This window comes from Sebastes umbrosus, chromosome 13 (assembly GCF_015220745.1).
Source record: "Sebastes umbrosus isolate fSebUmb1 chromosome 13, fSebUmb1.pri, whole genome shotgun sequence".
NCBI classification, from domain to species: domain Eukaryota; kingdom Metazoa; phylum Chordata; class Actinopteri; order Perciformes; family Sebastidae; genus Sebastes; species Sebastes umbrosus.
The window spans coordinates 17785004-17807279 of record NC_051281.1 but is presented as its reverse complement, the minus strand read 5'-3'; the positions used below and the strand labels follow the sequence as shown (position 1 = coordinate 17807279).

Sequence of the window (22276 nt, the reverse complement as noted above, 5' to 3'; positions counted from 1 at the left end):
ATTTAAAGGGATAGTTTGGGTGTTTTGAAGTGGGGTTGTATGAGGTACTTATCCATAGTCAGTGTATTACCAACAGTAGATGACAGGTAGATCAGCATCTCCCGTGTTCTGCAAGGTAAATTTACAGTTTTTTTCAATGGAGTGTGGTGGTTTTTGTCGAGTTGAAACTAAATAGCAGAATTTCGGGAGCAGGACCACGCCTCAACCGTGCCACTCCCCATATTTCCTATAAATATCTTCCTGCTCCGTCGTGCCCGGGCGCTACGGCAGATCCTCGATCGAAGCTCCCCAAACCGCATTCAACTAAGTGGACAAACCACGAGCATAGCTAGTGAAAGCATAGGTAACGGCTTCAGTTCTCCGTCGGAAACAAAGACTGTATAGCTGTCTAACGGCACGGTAAACCGCTGAAAATATTCTAAATATAGCGTACACTTAAACTGGTATTGATTTTTTTTTTCAGGGGGATTTTTTTTAAGGTTTCTAAAATACGTTTTGCTGCCGGCCCCGTCCACAGCAGTACATTGTGGTAACTACACTGACTATGAATAAGTACGCCATACAACCCCACTTCAAAACACCCGAACTATCCCTTTACGCTGATAGAAGAAAGACGTATGAACAGTCTTGGGTTTAGTTATTATATAGGCAAAGTGTCTGTCTTCACTCTTTCCCAGGTCCCCTCTGTGTATCACACTCAACAATGCAACTGGCCATCAAATAAGATCAATATGTTTACTGGAGAACATTGTTTAAGATCCAAAATTCAATGGACACACTGAATTGTGGGAGAGGAGAAAAAACAACGAGCAGTTTTATGAGATTAGATCATTATGGTTTCTTTTGGTTTGGTTTGGAGAGTTACATAAACAGACATACAAGCTTCAAACTTTAAAGCAGCCTTAACAATATGCACATCTGCCTGGCATATTGCTCTATATAGAACTAATCTTGATCGCCTTTGAATATCATGAGCGTAGCCATGACTGCCCCACCGCAGGTCTGTTTAATATGACTGCTGGATCCCTTCTCTGATCCACATAAGTGCCTAGCATTGGTTACAGTCATGTTCAGGATTCATTCATGCTCATTTTGTGTTTCATTTCTGGCTGACTAGCTTCTGGATATGAAGACCTTGTGAGATATTTGAAAATATTGCCTTTTGGTTAAATCCCTTATGTAACTTATTAACTGTCATTCAATGTCTTTTTCTTTCTACGAAAGAATAAATCTTGTCTGTGGAAGATTTTGAAAGGCCCCCAGGCAGTTTGTGATGTAACCTTCATTCATTTGATATAATGCACAACAACCCTTCAGAGAAATAACTTTGTAAGTCACTTTAAACAGCCAGATCAGATGTCCAACTATAAAATGTATCTCCTTTTGCTCAGGTTTCTGTGAGGGAGCCAGGAAATTGCAGGAACATATAAAGCCTTTAGAGGGAGTCATTCACTATTGTATTGCAGTAATGTAGTGACCAAATGAGGACATTAATCATTGGGACAGAGATTAAAGGTTAACAGTCACTCATCTTCTGTCAAGCAAAATGCTTATTGTAAGTTTTATAAAGTGTGCATGGCTATACTGTCAGTGTTGCTGCTGTTGCAACATTGTCCATACAGTTCAGTGGCAGATGGACAGATTGTAGTGTTTTTTGCATGTACTATGACAGCTTTTCTCTGTGCATCAAAAATGTCAAACTGTACAACCATGATGTGTCCCGTGGCTCCTTGAATATATTGGTGGAATAATTTGATAATGCAGAGAGAAAGAATGGTTTGAGAGTACTGTGCTGTCGGAGTGTCATCTGCGTTCTTCTGAACACCGTGGAGGAAAGATGCCGGTCTGCAGTAGAAAGACCTTATAGGAAACTGAAAACACCTCTCTGTTACAAAGCCACTTGAATCTTAGGAAAGGAAATTAACTTTGTTAAACGCAAGAGAGGAAACATATTTCAATTAAAATCCAGCTTTTTTTCCCCCTGAAACTGTTAGATTTGGAGACATAGTGCTGAAAGTAGGGCTCCAATTAAAGTTTAGAATAGTATACAAATACTTTTGACTGAATTAAATGGCTCCCCAAAATCGATTCTCGATGTCTCTACAGTATGTGCTCTCAAGCATTGTACTCTCAGTACCATATACGAAGCACTGGAAACATTTTAGGACAGCATTAGACACTAAACCTTTCAATTAAAACCCATGCTAGTGAACTCATCAATGCTTCAATTGAAAACTTTCAAAGGAGTAAGTGATTTCCATAAAGTTGGACATGTAGAATTTGATTGCTATCTTATTGTAATCTATACACACAATCAACCCTGGTTGAGTCCTAGTCAACAGAATGAGTATTTAATCCCATCTGCAGGCTGATGCAGCTGCTGGTCTTCTCGCGATATGATATTAACACCCCGACAGCAGCACCTGCCTCAGCTGCTGCAAGAGGGTTGATATTTATTCAAACTAATGATCAATTATATCTGTTGAATTTTAATTTGTTTGTCTTGTTCAATTCCTGATGTTTTTATAGCATCAAATAACTAATTAAAACCAAACTCCTGTCATGATGAGATACGTAACATGAGCTTCATTCAATTATGATATGACATTCTTTCATATGGAATTGTTTCATATATCGTACATATTACTTTACACCATATTGAAATCATTTTTGTTTACATTCACATTATAATTGCAATATATTTTAGAAAACGTTTTTATATCAATATCTACGATGATGCACAAAGCTTGATAAAAATAAATGCAAATGTCTTTAAAATATTATACAATTTTAAAAAATGAAAATGTATAAAATGAGACATTTAGTAAGAACAACTGATGAAAACAATCAAAAAATAAACATTTTACAGATTAAAATCTTAACGACTATATGTCATTTTGTGTTTATATGTAAAAATATAAAATAATAATAATAAAAATAAAAATATGGGAGAGTCAAAAGTGAAAATAGTTGCAGAAACACACTAGTCCAGTACAGCTTGTTTGTCTTTGTTACATTACCTCTGTTATTAGTGTGTTTGACTTGTTCTCCATGGCAACCATGGCAAGACTCATGGGTATTGTAGTGTTTAGAGCGATCCCATGGATTTAGAATTCCGAATTTAGCGAACTTGGCTGACCTAATCAGTAGCTAATTAAATAATCTTTTAGGAACCATCATAGCTCTGTGCTACTCTCAGTCGATATATTGATTGTAGCTTACTGGTAAGACTGTCCTTCTGTTAACCTCCTCAGAGGGGATTCTTTTGTTAACTTGTGACCCGTCCGGTCAACCCCTCCCAATCCATTCATCAGCTGTGATGTTGGCACTGTGTAATGCTGGACTTGTTCCACTTTTAAACTGCACGTTGTCAGAGGACCTGGATCCAGGCTGGGAGCATGTGGACTGTATTTATGTGGGTTAATTTGGCATCAAGTGGTGGTCTAGAACAAGTCTGAAGGGTGACTTCTCATCCGGTTGTAATGGGTGATCCCCTTCTGGAGCGAGGGACCTCCTATCTTGTGAGTAGATTGGATGCTGATGTAGCTTAGCAGTGTGAACGATGCATTTATTGGCTTCTTCAAGGTTTCCCAGTATCACAGATAGTTTACAAAAGTGGAGGGAATAGTTAAAGGTAAAACATAATGACTTTAGCACACAAGGCAGTTTGAAAAGTATTGAAATTGTAAGTTTAACCCCTTACATTTAGGTGTTATGAATGAATGTCTTTCTATTTTTTCTCAGTGATCCATATCATTTTATTGAAACCCCTCCCTGATCAGCTCATCAGGATACATTTACTGAGCTTTTCTGTGTTTCTGCACACTATTCCAGCATCTCCACTTCTTCCCACTCCTCATACAGCAGCCTGTGTGTGTCATCCCTGGTCTACATTTAGTAGTATTATTATTAGTTCAGTCCTACAAGGACCTTTTGTTAATTCTTTGACAATTGTTGTTGACAGCAAACCTTGAAAGCAAAGGAAAAAAATAGCAGACTGCCCTTGAATTTTTATACAGTCTGGAGTGTACATTAAAGCACATTTCTGTATTTACTTATTTTAAGAATAACAGGATGTGAGTAATTGAATGAGTTTTTGTGTTTGTGCTGGTTGTCTCCAAACTTTCAAGGACACAATACCAATGTTATTTTGGTTTTGTCAACACTGTTACACATATAATTGTAAAAAGAGAGAAGACTATGGGTCAAACGTCTGCAATCGAGTGCAGTTTTTAAACATCTAATGCAGAATTAACTTTAGAGTGTACAGTGGCACTTGGGGAAAACTCTTCCCGCCGTGCCTCCATTCAACAGCTTCCTGAGTACTGAGGAATATTCATCACCTCACTGGATCTAGTTCAAGTGTGGTTGATTAATCAGAGTTTCTAATCTGGCTATATTGTATGAACTACCTTGCACGTTTCCTCTCATTGTATCGCAGGGAGCACTAACAAAAGCGTTGTGTTTCAACAAGGCCTTGAATTAAAGTTAGGGGACTGCACAGCCAAGGAAAGTGCACCTTGGTGTGCACTCACCGGCACAGGAGAGAGATAAATTATCTGTTGATGCATTTAAATATGGCTGCTTTGTTGTAACGGTATATGAGGAACATTAGGAATAAAGTAACAAGCACTGTTGGGCTTCTTTCTGTTCAGATGGCTCATGACGTTGTAGAGAGGCAGCCGGGACAAATGTGGTATTTTCATTTTAAGGTTAAGGCTTCATCAGTGACCGTTGTAATCGGGAGCTCAGAAACAGTAACTTCATCCAGCTTTGACAAGCTTCTGTAACAACTGGAAACAGCTGTTTGGGTCTGACTTTCTTCCACTGTGACAAATATGAAAAACTTATAAAACGCTGTGTTAGAAAAAGCCATCCACAAGTCAAAAAATATGATTATTTATAATTATTATACAGAAGTGTTTATTTTCTTATTGACTTATCCGTCTTCTGGCAGTTGTGATAAGAGGAAATAAATGACTTTCAATATTGCACCAAAGCGATTGTGCACTCTAACGTCATGTCTGGGCATGATGCACTAATAACCTATGATTATAGAATAGCTAAAGGGGCTTTGCATCAAAATGCTGTACGCAATACTTGAAATTCCACACGAAAAAAAAAAAGTTGATTAGCTTTCATTCGAGAAAGTCACTTCACTGACAGACAGAAATGGTGGGAACCCAGCCCGCCCATCATCAGATAGGAGAAAGTTTCCCCTCCCTTGTAGTCACACAAGAGGAATGTCTGAACAAAATGGGTAGATCACTGCAAACATGACTGTATTTTGCGGTCACTGACTTTCACAGAATTGCAAAATACTGTATGGCATACAGGTGACACTGTTACCTCTTTATATTCTTGGCTGTAGTTGTCACTAGTTCCGTAACTGTTTCAGTTCATTAAAATACATAATAAGAAGCTGTAGAAACAGAAATCATTTCCAAATATTAAAAGTTAGGCAAGGTTATAAGTTAGTATGGGGATTATTATAAACATTTTTGGTATATAGAGTGAGTATTTTTTGCTTTTTTTTGTTTGATGATGAACAGACTATTATGAATACGTGACGCACATATAAAATAAAAAAGTACAGAAAGAATTAAAATGCAGCTACATTCGTCATGTATTTAATAATTTCAACATTTTTTAGAAACATTGTTTTCAAACCAGAGTGGAAATAGAAAACCTGGAACAGCAAACTGATCTATAAAGTATTTATTGCTCTTTATTGCATTATTATATAGTCAGTCAGGCTCCTTAATTAATCCGTTTATCCAGTGATCTCATTGGTCAGTGCCAAGTTGTTTACAGGTTTTGATCCTCTAAAGTTGACCTGCTCCGGAACAGGTTAGCCATGCAGCATCGGTTACCATGGTGATCCACCCGGTGAGCCCAGCTTCGTGATGTATGAAAACCCAAGTTAAACCCAAAGAGAGCTGGCTATAACCCACTGATCTCGCTTCGTGGTGGAGGCCTCAGGTCTGCAGCTCAGAGGATGTTGGCAGTGAATATTGTTTAATTGTAAAAGTCACTTGTCGGTTAAAAATGTTTCCTAGTTCCAGCTGCTACATTGTGAGGATTTCCTGCTTGCTTTCGTCTTACAGTATGTGCGTGTAAATTGTGATTGTTGGTCAGACAAAAGACACAGTTTGAAATATGTCATCTCGGGCTAATAAATTATGTATTTTCTGACATTTTATATGTTAAATGATGTATTAATTTGTCAAGAAATAATTGTCAGACTAATCTATAATAAACACAAATTGAAGCCCAACAGTTGATTGAAATTGAACTGCTGAAATGTAGCCATACTGTAAAATAATAAGATCTTCTGTAGAGTTACATTATTATATGTGTATTTTATATACAAATAACTATTAATGAACATTATTTTCTTGCTTATAATGCATTGTGTCTGCCTCTAAATCATGCTTTTGTGCAGTTAAGGCATTATTCTATCGCTACCAGTCCTGATAGAAGACACCAGTTGCCGATCTGTCGCTGATCATTTCCCATTTGGTTCCCAGATGCAAACAGCGTAGAGACCGGTGACCACTGCCTTTGTGCAGTAAGCATATGGCCAAAGAAAATATGTTCGTCATATATCATATTTATACTGTGCTCTGCCATACTGTTTGTGTAGTAGAAAATAGTATGCTACTGTAGTACGGTCCTAATTCTCATTTAATGGGAGTGAGCCACTTTAGTATAAGCCTTATCCTGATAATGACTTACTAAGCCTCTTTGGAACATGGCTCATATGATTGGCTTGACCGTACTGGATCAAAGCGCAGTAATCTCCAGCATGGAGATGCTCAAAGGTTGAGGATTTCAGATCAGATTATTTGCCTCATCGTCTCCACACTGCTAAATCTTCAGGATGGCTCATCTGTAGCAATGTTTCCCCAATGCAGTGTTTTTTTATTTATGAAAATGTGTTTGATTTAGATTGATGATACATTATTCATAAATCAGTGGAGTGCGCGCCCGAATGATACGCATGCTACCTCATGCACTTTATTGAGTGGAGCAGGGACAGAATTAAGATGAGGTATTTCACATTTTATGGTAAAGTGTGTTTGCATTATTTATAAGCATATTCTTGCTGCTTGTAAATTAAAATAATCTCAGTATTCTTGCTGCACTATGGTACATCACAAATGCTGCATGCTGACGTCAAGAAGTCAATACCATTTAGACATTATCTGAAAGCAAACTGTCTTTACAGTGTCAGTTTTTGTCAGGGGAAAACAGCAGGTGATTAATGTTGTCAGGACTTCCAGCTGGCAGGTGAAGCAAAGGTATCTGTCAGTTCATACAAGCTGAGGGTCTGTAGAGGGAGGGGGATCGGTCGTGAACTTAGATGGTGACAGAAATGATTGATGAATCTGATGTTTTGTGTGTGTGTCGTCAGGGTGACTTCACCTGGAGCAGCGTGTCAGGGCGTAGCGTTGGCCTGAAGTCCGTCCCTCTGCAAAGCCTCTCAGAGTTGGAGAGGGTTCGTCTCCAGAACGTGGCCTTCGCGCGACTGCTTCGGGATCGCGACCTTGGCTGCCACATCGCCATCCCTAAATGTAATAAAACACACTCTCACACTAATAGTCTATTAATAGTCAAAGAATTATTTTCCTTTTTGCCAAAGGGTGTCCAGCTCATGATTGACTGCAGTAAACTCTTGCGGCTTAATTGATTTCATGGTGATTGTCTACCTTAAACACACTCTAATGGGCTGTGTAATCTCAGTCCACTATTTTAGTATATAGTTTCTTATTCTGGTTTTGTAGTCTTTTGTAACATTCAAAACTTTGTTCTCATCCAACACAAATTGTCAAAGGAAGTAAATGTTTGATATACAGCTGTCAATTGATTTAAATATTTAAATGAATCACACATTTTGTATCTGTTCAAAATGTACCTTAAAGGGAGATTTGTCAGGTATTTAATATTCTTATCAACATGGGAGAGGGCAAATATGCTTCGCTTTATGCAAATGTATGTATATATTTATTATTGGAAACCAATTAACAACACAAAACCCTCACAGGTACTGCATTTAGCATAAAATATGCTCAAATTATAACATGGCAAACTGCAGCCCAACAGGCAACAACAGCTGTCAGTGTGTCAGTGTGCTGACTTGACTGTGACTTGCCCCAAAACTGCATGTGATTATCATAAAGTGGGCATGTCTGTAAAGCGGAGACTCGTGGGTACCCATAGAACCCATTTTCATTCACATATCTAGAGGTCAGATGTCAAGGGACCCATTTGAAAATGGCTTTGACAGTTTTTCCTCGCCAAGATTTAGCACAGTTTGGAGCGTTATTTAGCCTCTTTCGCAACAAGCTAGTATGACCAATGGGCTCCTTAGATTTTCTAGTTTCATATGATGCCAGTATTTTCACTCTAGCTTTAAAACTGAGCCCGCTACAACCTCCGAAAGATATGATTGCGTTAATGCGTTAAAGAGATTAGTGGCGTTAAAACGAATTTGCGTTATCGTGTTAACTTTGACATCCCTACTTCAGAGTATATGACGTCACTGTCTTTGACAATGAAAGATGTTCACCTGTATTGGGGTCATGAATTAAGATTCAAACTCCGCGTCTTTGTCTTGACAATTTATCAGCAGTTTGTCTGCATTTGTTAGCTTTATTAGTATTATCTTTATTTAACTGTGACACCTCTGCCTCTTTCCAGATGGACACAAACACAAGAAGCTCCTTCGGCGGAAGTTGGATTCATTATCTAAAGAAAAAAGTAAAGACAAAGGTAATCTGGAATATACTGGATACACTTTATACTATAGGGGGAATGTTAGTGCTCTCCCTCACACTCTTGTTGTATTATTGTTAGTCTTGCCAAACCAGTGAAGATAAACAGTTATTTTTCTAGGTCTGTGAGAGAGAGAGAGAGAGAGCCACTGAGTCCTTTCAGTTTCTAATCTAGTCAGCTTCTAACACTTGAAAAGACACTCTTTGGTCCTTTTGGCTGAAGCTGTATAGACTCACTGAAGCAGCTGTTTGATCAGAATCTACAGTAACGGTAAAGCAGCCTCAGAGGGAGCTGTGATCTTCGCCCACAGCACTGCCCCCCGCCCGCTGCAACAATCTGGCAGCAAAAGTGATGTTCTCTGTCAGCCAGGCAGTCGAGGGAAATAACAAAAACAATCTTAAGTGGTGGCTCATTCATTACAGCCTGTCCTCCGGCACGGCCAGCCCCCTCTTTCCTCTTTTCCCCTTTTGTTTACAAAGGCACTTCAGAAACTATGTGCTCTGTGACTCTGAATATTGAGTGAGCACTGCAGAACACTGTTCGAGGCATTTTGAGCAGCATTTGTTTAACAGATCAAGTTTGAATAAAAAGAGTGAGTGCAAAGACGAGACAGTCTTAGTACAGAAAGTATACGCTCCAAAAGGTCAACATGCTGACATGACTTGCACATCCCAGTTGACTTGAAGCCAACAAGATGAACTTTAAAGTCTCTTTGCTGTCTTGCCCTTCCCCCTCACACAGAGACGATGCCCCAGGCGTTTGGCATACCGCTGTCGCAGGTCATATCCAACGACCGCACACACAAGCAGCGGCACGATCCCCCGCGGGAGGAGCACAGTGACCCCACAGAGTTGATGCTTTCCTTCCTTCACCTCAACTCCAGCTTCAGAAGGGGCAACAGCAAAGAGCTCTCCAGCAGCAACTCTTCACTTAGCTCCAATTCTGAGACCCCTAATGAATCACCTCTGCTCAGCACGCCCGACACAGCCCCACGGACACGCAGGAGGGTAAGCTCCTTAGACCTTTTTTTTGGGATATTCACTCAGTGAGTAACCATTTAATCACCACGTTTGATCACAGCAGTCACTGTTCGTTGTCGCCCGTCTGCTCAACAGGGCGGAGTATCTGTGGATTGCATCACCGATCTTGACGATAACCAGTCTCGGCTCTTGGAGGCCCTTCAGCTCTCTCTGCCGGTGGAGGCAGCTGGCAACAGGAAGAAGCACCACGACAAAAAGCTCAGCCTTAACCCTATTTACAGGCAGATGCCCCGGGTGGTGGATCTCTGCTGCCAGCACCTGGAAAAATACGGTACACATTATCAAAATTGAAAAGTAACACTATGAAAAAATAGTGCAATTATAACAAAAAAATAAAATAGTGTTCATCTAAGCTTGTGAATCATTTTAAAACCAATTTAAATGTCTTTAATATAATAGCCACAATATTGGCACTAAGAAAGCATCTTCATCTTTGCTTACAGGTTTACAGACGGTGGGAATTTTCCGTATCGGGAGTTCCAAGAAGAGAGTACGACAGGTACAATTAACACACCTCTCCACTTAAATATATTGCAACAACTATTACAATCAGGAGAGACTCGTATGAATTGAATGGTAATTTATTACAAAGTGCACAAATTTATGAATAGTAACAGTCTTTGGCGATTTAGACCCAATGTGACATAGTAAGCGGGAAGTGATGCCGTAGTTGGATTAGGAATATTCCCCCCGGGTCTAGACACTGGTGAAGGTGGTAGTGAAAAGATTGATGCAGATCCGATGAATGAAGTGGAGCAGGATTACTCTGATGTGATGAATCTGGAGGTGATGGGGTGGTAGAGAGTCACATCAGTTTGTGCTGAAACTGACACTGAAAGCAGCATAGAGGAGAACAGTTTTAAACTTTTGACAGCAACGATGTGATTGGTTTAGGGAGATATGGCAAGATCCGATTGGTCACTGAAAAGAGAGACGCCCATAATCAGTTGACATAGTAATAGCCCATGAGAGAGAGATCCAGGATAAATGACAATGAATGAGATTGCACCTCTAGTCTTCCTGACTGAATTTACGCATACATATTTCATCCAGCTTCGCAAGGACTTTGACCAGGGATGGGAGGTACATTTGGACGAGGAGCACAGTGTCCATGATGTAGGCGCGTTGCTAAAAGAGTTCCTCAGAGACATGCCTGACCCGCTGCTAACAAGAGAGCTCTACACGGCCTTCATCAACACAATGTGTAAGGAGCACACGCGCAAACACACAAGCAAAAAATAACAAGTCACCATTCTTGTTAAAATGTTTAGTTGTGTTGATTTTGTTTTTAACTTGGCCTTTTTATTTTTTCTGCAGTGCTGGATTATTCAGAGCAAGAGAGCGCCATCCAGCTCCTGATATTTCTGCTGCCTCCCTGTAACAGCGACACGCTGCAGCGCCTCCTCTGCTTGTTGTCCACAGTGGCTGCACATGCCGAAGACAGCTTGGACATTGATGGACAGGAGGTAAAGAAACTGTACATGTCCTGTTTTTGTGGCAATGTAAAAACAGGTGCAAACACTTGCTTTCTTTTGGGCCTGACAAGATGAGATTTAAGACACAAGACAAGGTGTCGATATTTTGGCCTCGCATTGGGAGTAAACGAAAGAAAATGAGCAGCTATCACTGAAAAGCATAAATAAACCGTTTACAAGTTTATTGTGACTGTGATGAATCCCAGCAGCCATCTGAAGGCAATAAGACAGATGCTTGTTACACCTGCAGCCTCTAATTTGAAGAAAGTGATGTGCCAAAGCGTAGCGCATTATGCATTATGATCCAATGTGGGTGTCTTGATTAAATGATGTACAACCAACACTAAACACACCACACTAACACTGTGTTTCTACATGCATCATTATATATCATTCATTTCCCCAGTTTATGTGATGTAAACAACAAGAAGCGAAAGTAAATTGCGACATAGTGTCGCAATTTACTTTCACTTCTTGTTGTTTACATCACATATTGTTTTCTTACTCCGTGAGGCCAGTCTGGGCACAAAGTCACTTTTGTTGTAATGATCATCTTTTCATATTAATCGTAGTTATTGACTACTAATCGTCACAATCATAGACTGTTAGAAGTGGACCTAGTCACCGTGATGTCACCCATTGGTTTGTGGACTTACTGGGATTACTCCCAGACTGGACAACGCCGTGGTAGCGACCTGTCAATCACAAGGTAGCCACACCTTAAAGCATCCCCTGCTGTATGGTCTATTTGACTCTAAATGAAACCATAATTTACTAAATGATAATCATGCTGTATTGAAGAAGACTTGAAACTAGCGATTGAAACCGTAAACTCATGTTTACAATGTTTATTCAGGTAATAAATCAAGTGAGAAGTAGGCTCATTTTCTCATAGACTTCTATACAATCAGACTTTTTTTTGCAACCAGAGGAGTCGCCGCCTGCTGGCTATTAGAGAGAATGCAAGTTTAAGGCACTTCCACATCGGCTTCACTTCTCAGACCCCAGAGGTTGCCCACCGGTCACAGTGGAGATGAATTGTTTCCCACGGATCTAAAACCAGTTTATCTTGGCCTCGGTCCTGCAGCATACATACTGTAACAGTGAACAGGAGGTCTGCTTGGTCTCTTTGAACAAAAGAAGGCAGAGCCAGCCTTATTGATGGTGGCAGCAGGGCTGTGTTAGGTGCACATTCCCAAGATTTCCAGGGTGCCAAAGAGGGTTCGACTACAACAAAAGACTGTTAATACCATAATTACAGTACTCTTTGAGCATAAGAGTTTTCACTCCTGTGTGTTAGCACATGGGCAGATTAAAAGAAAATCTAGGGTAATTTAGCTCCATTGTTAACTTTCATATAAATCACTTCAGTCTAGAAGACATTTCTTGTAATTGTAGGGGTCAAATATGGGTAACCACATATAATAATTTGGCTGTAATGTGAGAGGTTTACTAGCAAAGCTGCATTAGATTAGTTCTGCTTTAATGGACCAGTGTGTAACATTTCGGGGGATCTACTGGCAGAAATGAGATATAATAGTAATAAGTATGTTTTCGTTAGTGTATAATCACCTGAAAATAAGAATTGTTGTGTTTTCGTGAGCTTAGAATGAGCCGTTTATATTTACATTGGGAGCAGGTCTCAGCCTGCCACCATGTTTCTACAGTAGCCCAGAATGGACAAACCAAACACTGGCTCTAGATAGGGCCATTCGCGTTTTCACGTCGGCCACCATAGTTCTCCTACATGCTTGGCACACCAAAGAAGCTTCAGTTGGTTGCAATCTGCAACCTCACCACTAGATGTCACCAGATCCCACACACTGCATCTTTAACCTGAAGATTATTGGTTAAAAAATTAAGAGATTTGTATGAAAGAAATCATAATCTACTATGTAGAAGAGTTGCTGGAATTCATACATTCCTGTGGCTGAAGAACTGTCATCCACCATCAAATCAGTCATCCGACAAATCAATTCTGTCCTCTGTTTTGTTTAGATCACAGGAAACAAGATGACGCCGCTCAATTTAGCCACCATCTTCGGGCCCAACCTCTTGCACAAGCAGAAAAACTCAGACAAGGAGTTTGCGGTCCAGAGTTTTGCTCGTGCGGAGGAGAGCACCGCCATCATCGGCGTGCTCCAAAGGATGATCGATACATACGATACGCTATTTATGGTAAGCCTTTTCTCACTGCAAACCAAAAGGCATTCAAACAGTTAAAGACAAACCCTGAGCTTAATCAAACAATCTCAAGGTCTTAGTCAGGTCTTCTTTTTTTGGGAGTGACTCCGAAGCTTAATAGAGTGGAGCCACCTAATGAAATGTAAACATTAGCTTTATGGGTTCTGAGAAGCGTTTACAGTCAGTAGTGTCAGAGTACAACAGAATATCATGCAACTCTCTCCTGAACCTTATGATATTAAGTTTAGTGAATACTCTTTTTGGTGAATAGCAAATGAGAAGCCTCACTGGAGGAGAGGTTACAAAGAGTCATTCCAGTCTGTGTTTTGTTTGTAGTCAATGACTGGGAGCAAGGGCAAGATCCTCATCTGCATAATGTGTGCTGCTTTACACCAGAAACTTAAGTGCTGATGCACTTAATTGGAGTATCTGAAAATGATCTGTTATGGAAGCCAGAGGGCAAAAAAAAAGCCCATCAGACATTCGCTCTGCGCCATTAGTTCTGCTTTTCTAAACTGCTGTTAATGTTAATTCCGCCTTATATACAGTACCGTACAAACAGCATGCTGTCATATTGCATCATAGGCACTATGTAAATTCAGTCAACATAAAATTGTTGGTATAAAAGAGCAATTCACTGAATGGGGTAAACTTTAAAAAGAAATCTGCTCTGGTGATAATGCTCTTATTTGTATGCAGTACAGAGACTTTAATTTTTTTTTGGTTCATTTCAAGTGTGATTAATTATTAAGGCAAATGAATACAAAGAATACATCTTTACAAATGTTATGAGCTTCAGTGAAACTGGGTTTTGGTTCTCCCAGGTTCCTGCTGACCTGCAGAATGAGGTGCTGATGAGTGTGCAAGAAACGGATCCCGATGTCGTGGATTACTTACTGCGGAGGAAGGCCTCTCAGCACTCGTGAGTTTCCACCTTTTGTCTCATTGTTTGTGTATGTGTGTGCTGTCCCTCTGCCCAAGCCTCCAAATGATCGAAATAAAGAAATACATTACGCCCCCTCAGGTGATATTTATTGTATCTATAATCTTCATTGTGTGTTTCTGCAGCGAGCCAAGCCTCCTCAGAGCAGGAGAGCCCTTCTGTCTGACTGAGAGATGCTTATCCAACGACTCCATCAAAGCATCTAGTGGAGAGGTGTCTCCCTATGACAACAACTCTCCTGTCCTGTCAGATCGACTGCTGTGTAAATATCCAGAGGACAGCAGTCCCATCTCGGATGGGATCTCCAGACTCTCCGGGCAGTACAAACTCAGCGGCCGTTCTAAAGACGGATCGGGCAGCACCTCTCCTACACTTTCTACGGATAAAGGTGAACTAAGTTCATTGTTCAACACATACTTTACTATGATAAAGTATAGTTTAAAGGAATAGTTTGACATTTTAGGAAATACTTATTCACTTTCTTGCTGACATTTAGATGAGAATATTGATACTACTCTCAGTTACCTGAAGGCCACCATAGTTCTCCGACACGCTTAGAAAAGGAGGGGTCAGTGGAGGAGTATTCAGTTGGTTGCGATCTGCAACCTCACCACTAGATGCCACTTAATCTTACACACTGGACCTTTAAAGACCACAATTTTTTTTTGAATTTGCAGTGCCTCTTGTATTTGGTATAATGTCAATTAAAAGAAGATGAAAGACGTATTATATAGTTAGCATTCAAAAACAGCAGCTCCCATGAGGCTGAGATTTATGAGATATGTTGTTGATGATTGCTAACAATAATAATGCTAACTCTAATTGTAATCTACTTGCTCTTTGAAATCCCACTTTAGTTTTATTAAAATGGAAATGTTCCCAAATAGTACTTGTACTACAGTAGTAGATGGTCATTTATCTTTAGAATGTGGTCCGAAAAAAACCTTAATATCATGTTTTAGCTTTTTAAAACAGATGAAAGAGACATGAGCACATTGTCTAGCCAAGGTTAGGGGACCAGAAGTTTTCCTAAAAATTCAAATATCGATAAAACACCAAAGTGAGTAATCCTCTTGATGTTTTTGTTCCTACTAGAGGCCTCAACTGATAATTTCTGGGACACCTGGCATGGACTGTTCAGCAAGGACTTTACTGGCCATCATATCACTGGTAATAAGATCCTGTGTACATGTTGCTGCAGATGGTCATGAGATATGTAATGAATGACGGATGCTAATGAAGGGTTTCTCCCAGGCTCCCTCGGAGACGTGTCGGAATGTGAGTCATATGGCTCTTCGGAGGGGCTGAGCAGTCACCAAGGTAACAACAAGCTGCCTGTCAGACCAACACAAACCTCATTGGGCGTGCTGGAAATCAGGCCACACCCCCCGGTGACTCGCAGCAGCAGTGGTCCTCACGACCAGAGAGGACCTCAATCATCATTACATCAGGGATTGAGCGGCCAATCAGGAGCCCTCAGCTCAGGCAACTTAGCAGAAAGGACAGGACAGCATGCACGTCCTTTGCTTAAGGTCAGAACGGACGATTTGTCTGCCCTTCACTGCTCTGGACAGCTGAGGGAGACCCATATTTCTTACTCCACGCCCTCCCTCTTCACGTATCAGCCCGACTCACAAACCCCACAGCTGTCCCAGCAAAGCCCTGCCACCCAGACTGTAGATACTGCAGACGCCTCCGGACCTGGGACAGAAAAGGGTCCTGGTACACCCAACTGGCAGACGGAGAGGTGGCATATATGGCATATACTGTCAAAAGAAAATGCAGACGCCCTGCCTGAAACCTTGGTGTGATGCACCCTTTGACTTTGTTGAACTATACTGAAGACTTTAAGAGAAAGAGGCCATTCTCCTGTCACATCATCAGTTGCTGAAATGCTACCGTCCGTCCGTATAATGCAGTATTAGTTAATGTTTCTCATGACGGGACTTAACACAAAACACCATCTTAGATGTGATCTTATTTAACAGGGTTTTCTAACTGTATATATACAATAATGTTGCATATTTAAACATGATATAAATAATATTTTGTTGTAGTTTACTTTAATGTGTTGTAGTCATTAACATATTTGCAACACAACCATCAAAATGTTTTATTTGGACGACATGAATGTTTTTTTTTAAGCTCAATGTAAAAATATAAATCCGGTTTATGTTCTAATATTGCTCTAAATGTGTACTGTAGTGCCTTGATATGTACTAAGGCTACGTTAACATCGCGTTTTGTTACAGGCTCCAATTATAATCTATTTGTGAGTTCATACTTCATCTTCTAAACTGTAGACATATCGTACGTGTAGGAAAACGGCAGCATGAATTAGAATCAGTTCTGTGGTGTGAAATGAGACAATTTAAATGTAACAAAAGTCTTTTGTTCAAGTTATGCTTTGTTTAGTACACTTAGGAATTCAGTAAGCATCCCCTCTCTTTCAAAAGCTTTGGCTTAACCATGGTTGCCATGTCGATATGGCAGGATGTGGTGCTTGCCAAACCTTACTGAATCTGACTATGACATACAGTAATATTGCAAAAAATATATGAATTACAGCAAACACCATTTATACAAGTTAATTCTATATTACCAAGAAACACGGATCCCTTCACAGGATCTTTTTGTGTCTCCATTAGTCTATGCTTTTATTTCCATTATTCATTTTTGCACCTTTAGGAGGGGGGCATTGCTTGACTTTTAAGTGCATCAAGTTTACAAGATTTATCGTTGCCATCACTTGTAATCTTTGCCCATGGCCATGTAATTACCTATACATACTCTTTAAAAGTGGCCACAGCTTACAATCTAAAATATATTACCACCGATGTTGAAAATGAATGTAAAAATCAGTCGAGTGCATATTGTTTTCTAATCAAATTTGACCCTTTCACCTATGAGTTCATTCAGGAATCAGCATTAAATCAAATGGTTACTTAATTATGGTGGGCAGCACAGATTCTGCTCTCTATTATGTCTGAACTGTGGTTTCCGAAAACAATGAAACTATTACCTGAACTGGCCACAAGGAGGAAGTATAAGACCAGGAAATGGTTTTCTGTCTTCTTGCTTCCTCAAACTGTAATCCTTGTGCATTGTGGGTATACACAGTGGGTTTTTAGTGACTCATTACGCATTGAACAGCTATTAGTTCAGTTTAATTCCTATTAGACACCTTCTCCCACCGTGGTAGGGAGTGGTGGTGATTTCATGAAGGCTTTTTATATGTTTGTAAAGATCTAATGTTACACTCCTATCTTCTATTGCTACCATTGAAGAGCACATTTTCTTTTTATCAACAGTAATCTTGCTCTATGTGAATGAAAATAAGAGATCTGAGCTGAGACAATAACAGTAACATTTACCACTAAATAAACTTTTAAAGTACTGAAATTGCAAGAAGTACCCACAATGAGTAGGCAATTATGCAGGGAATGGCTACCATTGCAATCTGGTACAGATTACAGATAGTGTATAACAATCTAGGGATGCGTATTTGAGGATACAACAGTATGTTTAGTTGCCTTAAAGTGATGGAAATGATTGAGATTACTGAAATAATAAAAATTGTTTAAAGTAAGTAATGTCATTATGTTTTGACAATAAACGCCCTGATAATAAAGTCTTTAAGCAAAGCCTGGGGATTTCCTCAACACCAGGACTTGTGGTTAAACTTTCTGGGCTGTATCTGTCTCCACAGCTGTGTGAGCCAAGCTGCATTTGGCCACCACACAATCCCATTCTGACGAGACCAAAGAGACAGAACAGGATGTCTGGTTGTGTTTTACAGAGAATCACTGCCGTTTGCCTACACTTTTTGCATCTGTACCGCAAATGTAGCAGTCTGCCTTTACACTATCCCATTCAACATCCACTAACCACTAACAGGCCACGCATTGGAGGAAAAAAAAACACAGCCTCAAGATGCTTTTGTTTTTATTCATTTGTGTCCTTCCTCCCCAAAGCAAACAATCAAGATCAAATATTTAATTTCCCATCTTATCTTTGCGGCACTGATGGATGTAAGTTGATCCTTTGGCAGAGAGCTGCGACTGTTCCCAACAGGGGGTCCATCCTGTCTGAGTCCGCTCGCTGGCATCAGGAGCAGCTGCAGGGAGGACAGAGGAAGGTCACAACCAAAAACGAGGCTGAACATCCAGAAACAAGAGAGCCCTGCGTGCCCCCGGTGTTTCAAGGTCGAGATTGATACACAAGTCTCTAAAATAGAGCTCAGTGAGAGCTCATTAAGCTGATAGTTATGGCAAAAAAACACTTTGAAATCAAATGCTACAAAGCATCAGTCCATTTTCTGTCATTTTATATCTGGCTACTTTCTATGCTGCTGCATACTGACATCTTAAGTGCTTACTTACCTTATTGTTGATGCTTATTCAACTTTATAACAAAATCAGGGGATGTACCTTTAAGTCAAATACAATTCTTGCCATCAATCACTGTTGCATTAATGTTAAGTTAATGTGCCGCATTTACATTTTCAAAAGTTGAAACAATAAGCTATTTTGTGCTGATTTATGATTCCACTTGTCCTCCATTGTATCTGTAAATGTACTTCCGAAGCGAGGACGTACAGCAGCGACAGCATATGACCGAAATGAGTGAACACAATGGCCATCATTCCACTAATGGAAAACCGTGCAATACAATAGCCAGCAGACTGTTCATGAATGCGAGAGTGACACAGGAGCCAAATGTCAATAACCGTGGCTTATAAGAGTCACGGATGTGACTGGGTAATGAAGTTTATTTCAAGAAAGAGAAAATGTTTGAGATTAAAGGATTAGCAGTGATTGCATTAAGCCTCTCAGCTTAGTCCAGTTCGACACTTTATGAACAAAATGGGAAGTTTTAGATATCGAAGTGTTTCACTGATAAGACAAGTTTAAGCAAGTTGGTGCAATTTTCGACTGGATTTGGATTCGGAGCAACACTTCCCCTCTCTTCTTTGGATGGGGGGTGGGGTTTGAAGTAGCGCTTTCTAGTTAGATTTCTTTAATTTTTAATTTAATTTCAAGGCTTTCCGAATCGATTTATTTATGTTAAGATAATCAGGCCAGTAGCCTGTACTGCTGAGAACCATTTTCTCCTCTCGCTTGTTTTCTATCTCAGTGAAGCAACACCACAGCTATCTCATTTTATTCACCCCATCTGCTCCGCCTCATGCTCCAATTGGGATAAATTTGATAAATATTTCTACTTTTGAAACAAGGCCCACATTGTACCCCCTAAAAAAAACCACTTTGAAAACATGTTGCATTTGTTCATTTTTATGTTCAAATGTATCTAGGCTATGAAACGCAGTATGTTAGTGGGCGCACATGTGGTTGTGCGGTCCAAAGTGCAACGTTTTTCCCCTTCTCTCCTTGAGTCCACATGATACAGAGCAGCAAATTCAGTTGGGATGCAGGCCGTGTGTCGAGGGAAATGTGTGTGTGTGTGTGTGTGTGTGTGTGTCAGTTCTTTGGCAGGCTGAGCGGTGAATGATTCACTGTTTAAAGTGTGTTAGCAGCCACCAAAAGGCAGTTTTCAACAGGCAGTTTGGTTCAAGCCTTCAAACTTGCGTAACAAACAGAATTACGTGGCTGAAGCAATGACTCCCATGCAACATCAGGAATCACAGCTGCATCCAGATGTTTTCCTCCAAAGCTCATTGTTATCTTGTTTTATGGGACAGCTGATGATCACATACTGATTCCAACTGATGTTATTATCTTTTTTATTCAGCAGACAGTTAGCAAATGCTCTGAGATGTCTGTTAAATAATGTGTCTCCTGTTGTTTTTCGATAAAGGTGTCAAGTTTAAAGATGCTATTGGTAACGATAACATTCAGCCGCTAGATGTTGCATTCTCTCTCCCTCGTTCCATTGCATTTACTTCACAACAAGTCTTTGCCAGGCACCACTGTCAATCTCAGCCATATCTCTGTTTTTTTTAAATGATTCATTTTGAATCTTTTTTTTTTCAGGAATAGCCATACTTTTATTCGCCACCCTTCTAAAGGCTCTGTGGATGTTTTCGTTTTTTTTAATATTCATCTACATAAAAATGTTATCAATAAGACCTTTAAATATGTCCATTTTGCCACTGATAAGAGACTGTACTATCATGTGAAATGAGTTCCATATTACAGGGCACATATCAGACAAAACAGTGGAGGCTAATAATGTAAATACATATAAATGCCTGTGCAACTCTCTGTTCTGTTTATATATTTTGTAGCAAAAAAGAGCGATCATTACCAGAAAATATTCAAGTTGTTCATTTCTTGGAGAGAAACTCAGCATGCTGTAGGCTGCATTTGCTCAAATTCCCCTACGTACGCTGATTGCGAGAGAAGACACATAGCATTAAATCAAGCCTCAAACATATAATCATGTTTTTTGTGCTTCAAAGAAAGTGCCAGCAGTTAATAATTAAGCAAAGGATAAACCTAGGCAATTACCATAGAGTGACTTCAAAAATGAAACCGTTCTAAGACTTAAAATGCAAACACACAAACACTTTATGGCAATATGGCTGTGTTCCCATAAGAGAAGAAAGGCTTTAATCAGCACCTGTAAGATTTCACACTATTGTCCCGAGGAAGACAATGAGCAGCAGTAGGAGTTCTCTCTGAACCTTTTCCCCACTGTGTCCTCCAATTTCCTGCTGGCATATTGTTCCTGCTGCCTTTACTCCCTTTGGTTTTAACAATAACAGATATGTTTTCAGAAACATGCCGATTTTGCAGATTCCCATAATGTGCTGTGTCATTCTTTCTTCTCCTGTTTTTTGTCCTGCTTACACCACAGTTTTCACGCTACAAACACATATGACTATTGAGGAGGAATACATCATTCATTTGGCTGCTGTATACTATAGCAACCACCTAGCAACAACCAATAATGAGCAAAGCTGTGAACAACACTAGAAACCATCTAGATGACCAAGCGATTTTAACTTCATCAGCACGCATATAGAAGTTTTAAAGGGGACGTTTTTGTGCTTTTCCCCTTTCCTTTAGTGTGTTATATAGTTTTTGTGCATGTAAAAGGTCTGCAAAGTTACAAAACCCAAAGTCCACGCCAAAGGGAGTTACTGTCCCTCACAGAAACACTGCTCCTGAACTGCCTGAAACGCCTCGTTTGAAGTCCCACCTTTTCTTACGTAACGTGGTGATGTCACCAAGTAACACATTTGCATAATACCTGCCTAGCGGCTAGTTTGGCACGCCCACAAACAAAGCTAGTTAGAGTGGAGCTGGAGCGAAGAGTTTGGTTTGGTTGACCAATCACAACAGAGCGGGCCAGCTGACCAATCAGAGCAGACTGGGCTTTTCAGGAGGTGGGAGGTGGAGCTCAAATAGAGCGTTTCAAACAGAGGTTGAAAAGAGGCGCTGCAACACAGCCAGTATGAGAAAAATAAAGAGATTTTTAAATATTAAAGCATGTAAACATGTTCTAGTAGAAACCCAAAATACAAGTATGCACCTGAAAATAAAATAATTGGTCAGCTTTAAGCCTTTTTGTTTTTAGCTTTGCTACTGATGTACACTGGTTTCTCATGTGTTTGTAAGCTGCTCCCTCCCTCTCCTTTATGTAAGCCTTAGAAAACACAAAAAACATGCAAAAAACACATACAATAGTAACAAGTGTAAGTTGTAAAATATATAAATTTAAGAAAGCAATGAAGAGCAATGAAACTAGTAGGTAATCAAATAGTGGCTTAACAGTTTTTGAAGGGGAAATCAAACGTATGAAGGCAACTTCTTACTACAATAACAGATGCCTCTTTTTAGAGAGAAGGTCAAACACAGCAAAGCAAAATGGTAAACAAACACATCAAGGGG

The 22276-nt window shown here is 39.9% G+C and overlaps 1 protein-coding gene across 4 annotated transcripts in view; it reads left to right on the top strand.

The window, feature by feature from the left end:
* Positions 1 to 16808, top strand: part of LOC119500712 (rho GTPase-activating protein 6-like) — a 113536-nt gene extending 96728 nt beyond the window's left edge. For 3 of the 4 annotated variants that reach the window (XM_037790571.1, XM_037790570.1, XM_037790568.1), the window contains 12 exons: positions 7418 to 7577; positions 8704 to 8775; positions 9520 to 9785; positions 9894 to 10089; positions 10262 to 10317; positions 10872 to 11022; positions 11136 to 11284; positions 13292 to 13471; positions 14302 to 14399; positions 14546 to 14808; positions 15516 to 15590; positions 15675 to 16808. In XM_037790571.1, coding sequence (XP_037646499.1) covers positions 9525 to 9785; positions 9894 to 10089; positions 10262 to 10317; positions 10872 to 11022; positions 11136 to 11284; positions 13292 to 13471; positions 14302 to 14399; positions 14546 to 14808; positions 15516 to 15590; positions 15675 to 16231 — 1986 coding nt within the window. In that variant the 5' untranslated portion in view covers positions 7418 to 7577; positions 8704 to 8775; positions 9520 to 9524 and the 3' untranslated portion in view covers positions 16232 to 16808. Of the gene's footprint in view, positions 1 to 3373; positions 3522 to 7417; positions 7578 to 8703; positions 8776 to 9519; positions 9786 to 9893; positions 10090 to 10261; positions 10318 to 10871; positions 11023 to 11135; positions 11285 to 13291; positions 13472 to 14301; positions 14400 to 14545; positions 14809 to 15515; positions 15591 to 15674 lie in introns of those variants that run through there. The other variant, XM_037790569.1, reaches the window with a different exon arrangement.
* The last annotated feature ends 5468 nt before the right edge of the window (positions 16809 to 22276 follow it).